Genomic DNA, 12,906 nt, shown 5'->3' on the forward strand with positions numbered 1-12,906 from the left:
CTCCGAAACCTTAGCTTTCCCGAGAGTGCGGCGTTTTCCAAAAAATCTACTCTGACCATAATCGACTTCACTGCCAAAAACTGTTCCACAGTTTCATAACTCCTTTCAAAATCAAATTAAATGCTCTTCATTCCGAAGCACCATCGAAAATTCATTTATACCAGATTCAATACTTTTCATAAACCCCTTTAGAAAAACACATTAATTTCGAACGAAAACTTATTTTCCATTCAATCACATTGGCCTTGAAATATTTGAGGAAACTATTTGGAAAATTTTCCAAATTTTTTCATTCATTTCAAAACTTTGAACAAAGAAAGCTGCAACTAAATTTTAAGTACCAAAAAAATTAAAAAAAAAAACTCAAATCCCTTGCAAATTATTATCCTTCTTCTCAAGAAAAAGTTAAAAAAGATGTAAGTTGCAGACCGCAGAATACTTAAATAAGAGGAAAGTTAATTAATAATTATTTTCTTCATTTGTTTGCAGATACAAATTTAAAGATGTGTGATCCTTGCTGCCCTCCATGTGGACCTTGCGGACCCTGCAGTCCTTGTGACCCCTGCTGTGCTCCTTTTGGGGTAAGGCTTTTCTTCTTTCTGTTCTTTTTTCGCTGTTTCACAAAGTCGTATCTCAAGCGAATTTGTGAAACAGGTCCATAGCTTCTGACCTCTTAAAAAATACAAATGCAATAGCCCTATATTTCACCTTTTCAATTTATATTTCGACTTGCGAATTGGTTTGGCGAACTCTTGCTTCAACAAACATTTGATGGCATTGCAACAAATATCAACACAACTCGCATTGAATCCATCCTCAATTGGTGAATCCTCCTCATCGGCAATTCGTTTGACGAAATCTGCTGCTCCTGCCCGACCGTCTCTGCAAATCCCCCTTTTAGTGCTCACCCAAATGTTATACCGGAGCGCAATTAGATGCCATACCACAATGTGCCCCCCGGATACCACCACCAGTACCCAAATGTATCACAGTTCAACAGCCACCACGTTTGATATGCAAAAAACGGGTAGTTTTTACCGAAAAAGTTGTTCCCGAGCCGATGGTGGTGAATCGTTGCCGCCAAATCACCATTCCCAAAGTTGTAGACACAACTCGCGTCATAAAAGTTCCAAAATTGACATGGGTTTCGCAAATGGTCCGTGAACCAAGAGTTATTTATTATCCATCAATGATTCCCGATCCATATGTGGTGTGTTATCCTAAGCGGATTTGCGAGCCGCGTGAAGTTTGCCAGTCCATATTGTGCCAGCCGAAACCACAAACTCTAGATGTTCCCCCAGCAAGAGAATTTTGCTGTTATCCCACCGGACCAATAAACTACAAACCAAGTGCTGCTTGTCCACCATGCCCCATGGGGCCATCATCACCTTGTGGACCATGCGGGCCCTTGCCGTGTTTTTCAACCAGTCAATATCCGTTATGTGAACCTTGCGGGCCATGTGGACCTTGCGGGCCATGTGGACCTTGCGGGCCTTGTGGACCTTGCGGGCCATGTGGACCTTGTGGACCTTGTGGACCATGTGGACCATGTTTGCCTCCTAACTGTGGACCTTGTGGTATGACGATGCCATCTGGACCTTATGTTCCAACACCTTGCGGCCCTTGTGGACCCTGCGGTCCTTGTGGACCCTGCGGCCCTTGTGGACCTTGCGGCCCCTGTGGACCTTGCGGGCCTTGTGGACCCTACGGTACGTGTGGACCCTGCATTCCCGGTTGTCCTTATGAAGCTCCCGAATGTGGTCCCTGCTATCCCTGTTCTCCTACACCGTGGAATACTCAATGTGGACCTTGTGGTCCTTCTGGACCTCAAGTGCCATGTGGTCCCTGTGGACCTTGTATGGGTCCCTGTAATCCTTGTGGACCCTCATGTTAATCCATATATGCCCCTATTCCATTGTATATTCTCAAGGTGAGTTTCATTCAAAGGATTCGCCTTGATTTGTTATTCAAGGTGGGTCCCAAATGAGACTTCACCTTGAAAATATACTCAAGGAAAACCCCATCACAAGCACATTCAACTAATCGTTCCATTCCCCTACATCTCTCTTTTCAGCCTAAATCTTGTCGCAGTCATGAGCTACGTTCGGGCATTATGTACACCACCTGTGATTGTATTAAACGTAACGGGCTGCAGGATAAATGTCCACGTTCCCAGTGTCAGGGTCGTTCAGCTTGTATGTGTCTGCCAACACCGAATTGTTGTCCATCGGCATTTCCATTACGTTTCGCCAACATGACAATGGGTGTGAAGAAACGTCGCGGCGGTAGTGGAGGTTGTTCCCAACAATCGAATCCCTCATGTCCTCCTCCATGTGGCCCATGTGATCCTTGTTGTGGTCCATCAAATCCCATGGGTGGAGCCCCATCACCCATACCTTGCTCACCATCACCACAATGTTGTCCACCCTTGCCAGAAGCTGGTATTCCCGATCCAAGGATATGGAATGTCTGCAATACACCACCATGTTATCCATGTAAGTTGAAGTATTTTTTATAAACTTTACAGGTATTGGAGGAATCATTTCCATTCAAAGAGTCATCTATAGATAGAAGACATTTTCAGGGGAGTCCTCTATAGATAAAAGACCCCTTAAGAGGGTCCTGTAGAAAAAGAAGACCATTTCAGGAGGTCCTCTATAGATAGAAGACCTTTTCAGGAGGCCCTCTATAGATAGAAGACCCCTTCAGGGGGTCCTCTATAGATAGAAGATCCCAAGGTAGTCCTCTATAGATAAAAAAACCCCTTGAACTGGTCCTCTATAGATAGAAGACCCCTTGAACTGGTCCTCTATAGATAGATGTCCCCTTCAGGGGGTCCTCTATAGATAGATGACCCCTTCAGGGGGTCCTCTATAGATAGATGGCCCCTTCAGGGGGTCCTCTATAGATAGATGACCCCTTCAGGGGGTCCTCTATAGATAGATGGCCCCTTCAGGGGGTCCTCTATAGATAGATGACCCCTTCAGGGGGTCCTCTATAGATAGATGACCCCTTCAGGGGGTCCTCTATAGATAGAAGATCCCAAGGTAGTCATCTATAGATAGAAGACCCCTTGAACTGGTCCTCTATAGATAGATGTCCCCTTGAACTGGTCCTCTATAGATAGATGTCCCCTTCAGGGGGTCCTCTATAGATAGATGACCCCTTCAGGGGGTCCTCTATAGATAGATGACCCCTTCAGGGGGTCCTCTATAGATAGATGACCCCTTCAGGGGGTCCTCTATAGATGGATGACCCCTTCAGGGGGTCCTCTATAGATGGATGACCCCTTCAGGGGGTCCTCTATAGATGGATGACCCCTTCAGGGGGTCCTCTATAGATAGATGACCCCTTCAGGGGGTCCTCTATAGATAGATGACCCCTTCAGGGGGTCCTCTATAGATAGATGACCCCTTCAGGGGGTCCTCTATAGATAGATGACCCCTTCAGGGGGTCCTCTATAGATAGATGACCCCTTCAGGGGGTCCTCTATAGATAGAAGATCCCAAGGTAGTCATCTATAGATAGAAGACCCCTTGAACTGGTCCTCTATAGATAGATGTCCCCTTGAACTGGTCCTCTATAGATAGATGTCCCCTTCAGGGGGTCCTCTATAGATAGATGACCCCTTCAGGGGGTCCTCTATAGATAGATGACCCCTTCAGGGGGTCCTCTATAGATAGATGACCCCTTCAGGGGGTCCTCAATAGATAGATGAGCCCTTCAGGGGGTCCTCTATAGATAGATAACCCTTTCAGGGGTCCTATATAGATAGATGACCCTTCAGGGGGTCCTCTACAGATAGATGACCCCTTCAGGGGGTCCTCTATAGATAGATGACCCCCTCAGGGTGTCCTCTATAGATGGAAAACCCCTTCCGGGAGTCCTCTATAGATGGAAAACCCCTTCAGGGAGTCCTCTATAGATGGAAAACCCCTTCAGGGAGTCCTCTATAGATAGGTGGCACCTTCAGGGGTCCTCTATAGACCCTTTCCAAGGGTCCTCTATAAATAGAAGACCCTTTCCAAGGGTCCTCTATAAATAGAAGATCCTTTCCAAGGGTTCTCTATAGATAGAAGACCCTTTCGAAGGGTCCTCTATAAATAGAAGACCCTTTCCAAGGGTCATCTATAAATAGAAGACCCTTTCCAAGGGTCCTATATAGATAGAAGACGCTTTCCAATGGTCCTCTATAGATAGGGTTCTCTATAAATAGGAGACCCTTTCCAAGGGTCATCTATAAATAGAAGACCCTTTCCAAGGGTCCTCTATAGATAGAAGACCCTTTCCAATGGTCCTCTATAGATAGAAGACCCTTTCGAAGGGTCCACTATGGATAGAAGACCCTTTCAAAGGGTTCTCAATGGATAGAAGACCCTTTCCAAGTGTCCTCTATGGATAGAAGACCCTTTCCAAGGGTCCTCGATAAATAAAAGACCCTTTCCAAGGGTCCTCTATAAATAGAAGTTCCTTTCCAAAGGTCATCTATAAATAGACCCTTTTCAAAGATAGATAGAAGACCCTTTCAAAGGGTCCTCTATAGATAGAATATCCTATCTAAGGGTCCTCTATAGATGGAGGACCCCTCTTAAGGGTCCTCTATAATAAAACAGCCTTTCAAAGGGTCCTCTAAATATAGAAGAGTGTTTCAAAGGGCCCTCTTTAGATAGAAGAGCCTTTCATATGGTCTTCTTTAGATAGAAGAGTCCTTTATGGGGCCCCCTATAGATAGAAGATTTTTTCTAAAGGTCTTTATATAGAAGGCTTTTTCCAAATGACTTCTTTATATAGAAAACTTTCCAAAGGCCTTTTCAAAGGCCTTCTGGCTTTTTCCAACGACAAAACGTCTGGTATACCGCTCTTGGAATGTAGCTCAATTCCTGTAGCATTTTAGGTGTAGGTACTATCGCACTTCAATAGATTTTTCTCCACTTCTCACTATTTACTTTCGTTTCTTTCTTCAATGTCATGACAAGGTCCTCCATCCATTTGTCCGGCACGTTATTTGAAAAGTGATTTCCAAGCGTGTAAATGGAAATGTGCTTGCAAGGCTCACTGTTATGATACACCACCAAAACCATGTTGTTAAAAAATGTCATCTAAAAGAAGGAGAAGGAGGGATAACAGAAGTTAAATACAAACTTAGGGAACTCTTTTTTTCTTGAAGATATGAATCGCTTATTCTTACCAAAATTAACATACAATTCCTTAATTGGTAAGACCTGTTAACTTCATGGTAATTAATAAGTTTCTTTTGTCTACCTTTTTTTGTTGCAGGTGGCTTTTAAGCAATAACTCATCGGCTGAATCACATTTTCCATAACTTCCAAAGTTTACACAAGGAACAAATCGTGTACAAATTCCAAATTTTTTGTGTAATGATGACTATTAAGAAATTTAAAAGTTTTTTTAATATCTATAAAAAAGAGAAAAAATAAGAAAAAGAAATTTACAAGTTTTTAATAATGTGCAGTTTTTTATTTAAAAACGTCTATTTTTTATTTTTTCTTTTCTTTTTTTAATAAAAAGAGGATACAATGTGCTTATATTTTATTAAAACTCAATGGGTTTTCATTTGGTATTTCAAGAACTGGGGGACAGGGCACATTGCAAGTTCGATGGCGCCGCAAGAGAACCATATCTGAAGAAGGTATACGATGAACACATTCCCACATGATCCTGTAATCGTATATACCTTTTCTGTTATTTTGTCTTTGTATTTTGATTAAAGAAATTAATTAAATGAATGAACGACATTATTCAGTCTAATGCACCCTTGTTGCCGCCTTTTTGCAGCTTTAAGATAACACATATGAAATACATAAATATGCGGTCAAATTTCAAATAAAATATACTGTTTATATTGGTTAGGTGTTCATTGTGCTTCTGAATGGCCTTGCAATAGGGAAATATTCCCTTTTCATCATATTTCCGTTGTTTTCCCATCAATTTCTAGTGCGCTTTTTGCACAGCAACATAACCAAAAAGATATATGCACCCATATATTATTCAAAAAGGATTTTTTTATTATGTACATGAGTCCATTATTTATTTAAAAAATTATCCTTTTCCATTTTCTCCGTTATTCCTGCAAATTCTTTCTACTTTTTCCCACCTTGTGTATAGCCTACGGCCAATGTCGCGTTTAGTGTACCCTTTCACAATACAAAATTGACGTTTTACAACACTGTTCTTGGACATGCTACGTTCTGTCAAATGAAATTTTGACAATCAAATAAAAAATCTCTTTGGTCTCTGGAAAAGGTAATTATTCTTGCAGATGTTGTATTTTTCATAAAATTAATAATGAAAACTAATAAAATTCTCTTGGAAATATTTACAGAACACAAAAGCACAACAAAATGGAACAAATGGATATGGAATTGAAGAAAGTAAGTAACCAAATAGGCTAAAAAACTAACATAGCCCCCAATCAATGTGAGTCATTGGATGCAAGTAATTTATACATTTCTACTATCCTTTCAGGCATTCACCGAAATGCAAATCAATAAAATTGAGACCACCAAAAAAATCAACATGATCGATATGAAATGTGATATGGTTAAGAATGGCAAACAAAAATACCAATTGACAGAAAAGGGTACCAGCGATTTAACAGATGACACAAGGTATGTAGGTGGTGGGGTAATATGCAATTGGAATCATAATAATAATTTATGCCATCGTTTTCTCTAGAGTTTATTTCTCAGTGGGTCGCATGTTTGTCTTGACCAATGTCACAGATATGCGTGGAGATCTCAAAGCCAAACAAGATAAATGTGATAAGGCAATTGATTTGCTTAGCAAAAAGAAGGAATTCTTGCTGAAATCATTAAAGGATCAAGAGGATGGTTTACGTGAACTGGTACAACAACGCAAAGAAGCCGAAGCAGCCAAATAGATATGTCTACATTACCCGGTCTACTCATTAATTACATTGTCTTGAACAAAAAAAAAAAACAAAATCAAACAAATTTTCTTTTGCATTTAGCTTTAACAAAAAACAATGAACAAGATAAATGTTAAACACACACAAAGTATCCATTAAATTATTTAATAACAAGAGAGGAGTGACATTTTGGTATATTTAGAGGCGAGATGAAGGGAAGAAGCAAAATTGTACCTTTTTAAAATTTTGATATTGGAATGGGAACAATTATTTTGGAAGACCATCAGATGAGGTGCCAACGATACCATGGATGTTATGAAGTAACAGTACCGAATAACTTACCACAATCCCAGAAAGAGGTCTATAAAATCACCCTTTCCTTCTGAAAGTGTCTGTAGAAGCAGACTTTCTGAAAGTGTCTGTAGAAGCAACCTTTTTTCAGAAAGGGTCTATACAAGCACCCTTTCCTTCTGAAAGTGTCTGTAGAAGCAGCCTTTCTTTCTGAAAGTGTCTATAGAAGCAACCTTTTTTCAGAAAGGGTCTATAGAAGCACCCTTTCCTTCTGAAAGTGTCTGTAGAAGCACCCCTTTCTTTATGAAAGAAGCAACCTTTATTTCAGAAAGGTTCACAGAAAGCACCCCTTTTCATAAAGGGTCTATAGAAGCACCCTTTCCTTCTGAAAGTGTCCGTAGAAGCACCCCTTTCTTTCTGAAGGAAGCAACCTTTATTTCAGAAAGGTTCACAGAAAGCACCCCTTTTCATAAAGGGTCTATAGAAGCACCCTTTCCTTCTGAAAGTGTCTGTAGAAGCACCCCTTTCTTTCTGAAGGAAGCAACCTTTATTTCAGAAAGGTTCACAGAAAGCACCCCTTTTCATAAAGGGTCTATAGAAGCACCCTTTCCTTCTGAAAGTGTCTGTAGAAGCAGCCTTTCATTGAGAAAGGGTTTATAGAAGCACCCTTTCATTGAGAAAGGGTCTATAGAAGCACCCTTTCATTGAGAAAGGGTCTATAGAAGCACCCTTTCATTGAGAAAGGGTCTATAGAAGCACCCTTTCTTTCTGAAAGGCTCTATAGAAGCACCCTTTCAGAAACGGTCTATAAATGCACCCTTTCTTAAAGAACGGGTCTATAGAAGCATCCTTTCTTAAAGAACGGGTCTATAGAAGCATCCTTTCTAAAAGCAAGGGTCTATAGATGTACCCTTTCATAAAGAACGGGTCTATAGAATCACCCTTTCTAAAAGAGAGGGTCTATAGAAGCACCCTTTCTAATAGAATGGGTCTACAGAAGCAATTATTCTATGTATTTACAATTATACGAACCGGCTTTCTATTGTTCTCAATTAAAACTATGCTAAATTTCAACTTTTTACAATTTTTATTACGTCTTTATAAAATCATCTAAATTAAAATTTGCGTAGGATACAAATTCATTTCCCAAATTACGTTCATGTTCTGGATGATAATTGCACTTTTTCACACCCGGCAGACTGGGCAACAACCACTGCTCCACCACTTCGCCTGAACAAAAAATGATTTTCGCACTTGGTTTAAGAAGATTTTTAATGATTTTCGATATTTTTGTTATACATTCTTCGGAAAGAAAGGGAGGATCTGCTATAATTAGATCATAACTTTGCCACAGATCTTTTAGATAGTCAGGTACATCGGCATCATTGAAATCATAGAATACAAAATCATCACCATAGGCTGAAAAACGTTTGTCATATTCAAAGATATTCACTGTAAAGAAAAGGAAGATTAATTATTCACTGATGAATTGGGAAAACGCCAGCATTAAGATTCCAATTGGATCGTTCAACTTCTTTTGTGAATAAGATGTAAGTTTCATATCTTTATATTGTTGCGCTCTAAGTGGTCCTTAAACCGGTCTTAGACAATCGGGTATGTTCTGAGACACACTTCACCTCTCACTTTACGCCTTCAGCATTTTGTTCACCTCATTTACGCCTATTTTTCGAGTCTTTTATGAACGGACTAGGATGTACTCTTCTTTTTAAATATCCTAATGAATATTAGCCCCAAGGAATTCGCAAAAAATAGGAATAAATAGGGTGAACAAAATGCTTGTAGCGTGAAGTGAGAGGTGAAGTGCGTCTCAGAACTTACCCGAATAAGTTTTGTTTTTCCTCTCGTAAAATCATGCTTACCATTATAATGTATTTCCTTTATTGTTGCATACAGCGATGGACAAGACAGCAAGGCAATTTTATATTCTTTTGTGTTTTCGTTGCTTGCCTCCAGCAGTTGTGATACCACAGATCCCAAGTCCTGCTTAGTTTTACTACTGTACCAAAATTGACTCAGTTGCTGGAAATAATGACAATACATTGTTATTGTAGAAAAGAATTACAAAAGTCTCTGTCTCTGTTGCATACCCAATCTTCCTCGAACTCAACATCCTTGCCTGCTTTTTGTTGAACTTTCTCCGCTTCTTCTTGTTCCCGTTGCGCTTTTTCAGCTAGAAACTGTTGCAATATAGCCATCGTATCGGCGGGTAGGCAAATATCATCATCGTCCATATTTGTTAATTGAGTTTTAAGGATAAATTTATATTTTATTGTTGCTTTTAATTCAAGTGTAAAAATCACGTTTTCAGAAAAAAAAAACAACTGATTTGTTTTGATTATTATTGTGAATGATTCTTAATTATTATCACCTTATAGCCTGTTTATATTATTATAGCTTTTGCAGGGTTAACCTTCTTTAAGTCAAAACCATGGTGGAATAATAAGGTGTAACGCCAAAAACAGCTGATCTTCATACCAGTTGTCAAAATGCGTTATTGTGAATAAAATCACACACAAAATGTAAACAAGCAATTCACCTTCTTATTCCACCATGAATCATACCAAACGTCAAATTTGGTCACAATAATGTATTATTGTGAATTGCTTGTTTACATTTTGTATGTGTTTTTATTCACAATAATGAATTTTGACAACTAGTGTGATAACCAGCTGTTTTTGCCGCTGCGCAATAATACAGGTACAAGGAGAAAGTTCAACAAAAAGCAGGAAAGGATGTTGAATTCCATGGTAGAACAAATACAAGGTAAAGTTAATACTACAACAAATACAACTCGAACAACAACCACAAAGGAATTTGTTTTTGTTTGTAACGTTACTGTCAGTTGTATTTGTAAACAAAACAAGGAAATGTCTATAAATTATTGGAATTTAAAAAACTAATAATTTTTCACATTTGGTTGAATATTTTGGAAAACATGAATGAAAACTCGTTAGATTTTCAATTTGAATGTTTCCATATCATTCCACTAAATGCATAACTTCTCGCAGAAAGTAGAATTCTTGCAAAAATGTTTGGGGTCGCTGGTAATTCATTGAAAAAAGAGAAGCTGCTTCAATAGTTTGCTTTTGAAAACAAAAAAGCACATGTTTATTAGGGTTTTATTATTTTCAAGTTTAACAAAACACCACACATGTCGTTCGGACCTGTAGGAGGTTACATGTCAATGATATGAAGCCGTCTTTATGGGAAATAGTTTTTTTTTCTGATTAATAAATTTGTTCTTCAAAAATATATATCCCTAATATACATCGAACATAGAAATAAATACATAAAATGTCGTATGGAATTTGACACTAACACTACAACCCAGTTCAGTCAGCTGGGTATTGCTGCTACCTTTTCTTGTTCTACCATGGTTGAATTCATGGCGCAATTATAGGTCCTCCGGCAAAATTAGATGATTTCGATTTGAGCTGTCAAAATTCATATTCGTCATTTGAATTCGCTGTGAGGTATTGAAATGTCAAACTGTACAGAAACAGGTAGATGTATCTCGAAAAAAGAAAACAAATTAAGGTAATGTTGTACACGTAAAATGTCAACATTTGCTGTGTTTTTTATGAGAATTTTATTTACAATAACTTATTTTAGCAGTTCAAGTTCGATCAGCTGGTATTTTCTGTTTCGTCAAACAAACATAACTACGGTAACAACTTTTTCTCGGAAAATATTTTGTATGTATCTACCCATGGCAGAATAAGAAGGTAATCTCATTTGAAAAAACCGTCCTTGAGCTGCCAAATACAACCATGTATTCAAAACGAAATGAAAGTTGTTTTTGTTATTGTATGTCAATGACAACAATAACAACATACTATCGTTTGTTTGCATTTCATTATTTTATATGATTTTTCTTGGAACAAATAAATACGACAATCATTGGCACAATTTCAGGAGAATACATATTAAGTTTTTTTTGGCGCTTCTCTTGGTTAATGTAATTCGGGCTGCAGAATGCAATAATTGTTGCAAAATTTTCAAAAAAGATGGTAAGCAGCGTGCAAAAAGAATTTCTGTGAAAAATACCTAAAAACAATGTTTTTCTGTATCACGGTCCTCAGGGCACACTCGGAAAACAATTAACAAACAAAACAAGATTTGCCCAGCCGTGATGTCGTCAATCAATTGGTGGATTATCCTGATACCAAAAGCGTTTCGGCAACAGACAACAAGTCGGTAAGTAAATGGGTTGGGGTGATGATGAATTGATTTAATGTGTGTTCCTTGTTATAGGTCACCAACCCTCTACGGAATCTTGACAAACTCGTCGTGCTCTGATCAGTTGGTTTTGAAAACACAGGCTTAACTCTAGTTTAGTAAAAACTCTCCGATTTTTGTGAAATTTTTTCCAGAGGTAGATATTGTTGCGCTGATCACAGAAATGTATAATTTTCTTGGGGGACGGACCCGGTTATTGGACCCAAAAGTCCGGGTACAAAACCCGGGTTAGACCCGGCTCTACTGAACCTATTGCTACAAAATGGTTATCATATCATATTATGGAAATACCTATCTAACAAGTGGTAATATGATGGGGATAGTTTCTGGTGGTCAGGTGATATAACCCAAAAACTGATTTTTGGACCCGGATTTTTCCATAAAACCTTTAAAAAGTCGAAAATGGGCCCATTATGGGTTCCCATTTAATGTGAGCCAGATTGTAGCTCACACTTTAACCTTTCCAAAATGGTGCTATATGTTGTAATACCTCCCCTGGATCCAGAGATATGACTCTTAGAATCTCGACAACTGTTTTCTCTAAGTGGCTATTTATAGAAAAAATTTAATTTAAAAGAACATTTTGTTCTCGTTTTCGAGATTTGCACCTGTCCATAGGAGAAAATATAATTTAAAAGACAATTTTGTTCAATTTAGAACATTAACTTTTTCCATAGACACCTATAATGTAAAGAAATGAGCCCTGCAGAACCGAGTTCTCAAGATTCTAAGGGCCATATCTCTGGATCCATAGAAGGTATTACAAAATATAGCACCATTTAGATTTAGCGGGCACCCATAATGGGCCCATTTTCGACTTTTTGAGGGTTTTATGGAAAAATTCGGGTCCAAAAATCAGTTTTTGGGTTATATCAGCTGACCACCTGAAAATAACCCCATCATATGACCACTTTTTGCATAGGTATTTCCATAAGCTTTCCAATGATACCCATCGTAATCGGTTTAGTAGAGCCGGGTCTAAACCGGGTTTTGTACCCGGACTTTCGGGTCCAATAACCAGGTAACCGGATCTGTCCCCCAAGAAAATTATACATTCCCATGATCAGCGCAACAATAACTACCTAGGGAAAAAATTAAAAAAAAAATCGGAGAGCTTTTACTCAACTAGAGTTGTTCCGAAACACATACCTTGATAGTGGTGGCCTCTACTGAAGATCTGGACTGAAATCCAAAAGGTGAACAAATACCAAAGATGCCGTGCTGGCCTAGGCACCATACGCGGTCGTCGTGGATGAAGGTTTTTTTGCAAAAAAAGTTCCACCCACCTTGAAGAACCTTCCTCAACTGAAGATTGCTAACACCTATTTGTATAGAATTTTTAAATCTGAAGAAATCCGCAGGTACTTCAGCCGTGTTCGTCGTCGCAATCCAACAACCACCCCCCTCTCAGGAAGATGTACACTTTTCAAATCTTATAAACATTGTTAGAATATTATATATTTTAA

At 38.8% G+C, this 12,906-nt stretch overlaps 3 protein-coding genes and 1 long non-coding RNA gene across 9 annotated transcripts; 3 read left to right on the forward strand and 1 right to left on the reverse strand.

Moving 5' to 3' along the window:
* The first annotated feature begins 256 nt into the window (after window positions 1-256).
* On the forward strand, window positions 257-5,559 carry LOC141393925 (uncharacterized). Of its 6 annotated transcripts, none has more exons than XR_012410212.1 (5): window positions 257-416; window positions 490-581; window positions 902-1,930; window positions 2,075-2,495; window positions 5,278-5,559. XR_012410212.1 is itself a non-coding variant. In XM_073967556.1 (5 exons), exons 3-5 carry the CDS (start codon window positions 1,602-1,604, stop codon window positions 5,286-5,288), a joined length of 540 nt encoding a protein of 179 aa, XP_073823657.1. In that variant the 5' UTR covers window positions 289-416; window positions 490-581; window positions 902-1,601; the 3' UTR covers window positions 5,289-5,559. The 6 variants fall into 6 exon arrangements, 3 of the variants coding, with proteins under 3 accessions (XP_073823658.1, XP_073823656.1, XP_073823657.1); XR_012410213.1 differs by lacking the exon at window positions 5,278-5,559 and adding an exon at window positions 4,977-5,108; XR_012410214.1 differs by lacking the exon at window positions 5,278-5,559 and adding an exon at window positions 4,977-5,108 and having other exon boundaries at window positions 282-416; window positions 902-1,709.
* A 606-nt stretch (window positions 5,560-6,165) lies between these two features.
* Window positions 6,166-7,074, forward strand: Pfdn1 (prefoldin subunit 1). Its single transcript, XM_073967558.1, has 4 exons — window positions 6,166-6,264; window positions 6,344-6,392; window positions 6,487-6,629; window positions 6,697-7,074. The coding sequence occupies exons 2-4, from the start codon at window positions 6,363-6,365 to the stop codon at window positions 6,899-6,901; spliced, it is 378 nt and encodes a 125-aa protein (XP_073823659.1). The 5' UTR covers window positions 6,166-6,264; window positions 6,344-6,362; the 3' UTR covers window positions 6,902-7,074.
* Window positions 7,075-8,248: 1,174 nt separating this feature from the next.
* On the reverse strand, window positions 8,249-9,782 carry LOC141392713 (protein-lysine N-methyltransferase CG9154). Its single transcript, XM_073965598.1, has 3 exons — window positions 9,289-9,782; window positions 9,061-9,220; window positions 8,249-8,632 (listed from the first exon to the last, which is right to left on the reverse strand). The coding sequence occupies exons 1-3, from the start codon at window positions 9,430-9,432 to the stop codon at window positions 8,271-8,273; spliced, it is 666 nt and encodes a 221-aa protein (XP_073821699.1). The 5' UTR covers window positions 9,433-9,782; the 3' UTR covers window positions 8,249-8,270.
* Window positions 9,783-11,092: 1,310 nt separating this feature from the next.
* On the forward strand, window positions 11,093-12,906 carry LOC141392714 (uncharacterized). Its single transcript, XR_012409859.1, has 3 exons — window positions 11,093-11,211; window positions 11,284-11,398; window positions 11,456-12,906. It is a non-coding gene; the product is annotated as an uncharacterized lncRNA (long non-coding RNA).

The sequence above is a fragment of the Musca autumnalis genome, unplaced genomic scaffold (genome assembly GCF_047663935.1).
Source record: "Musca autumnalis isolate F117 unplaced genomic scaffold, ASM4766393v1 scaffold_2, whole genome shotgun sequence".
Classification (NCBI taxonomy): Eukaryota; Metazoa; Arthropoda; class Insecta; order Diptera; family Muscidae; genus Musca; species Musca autumnalis.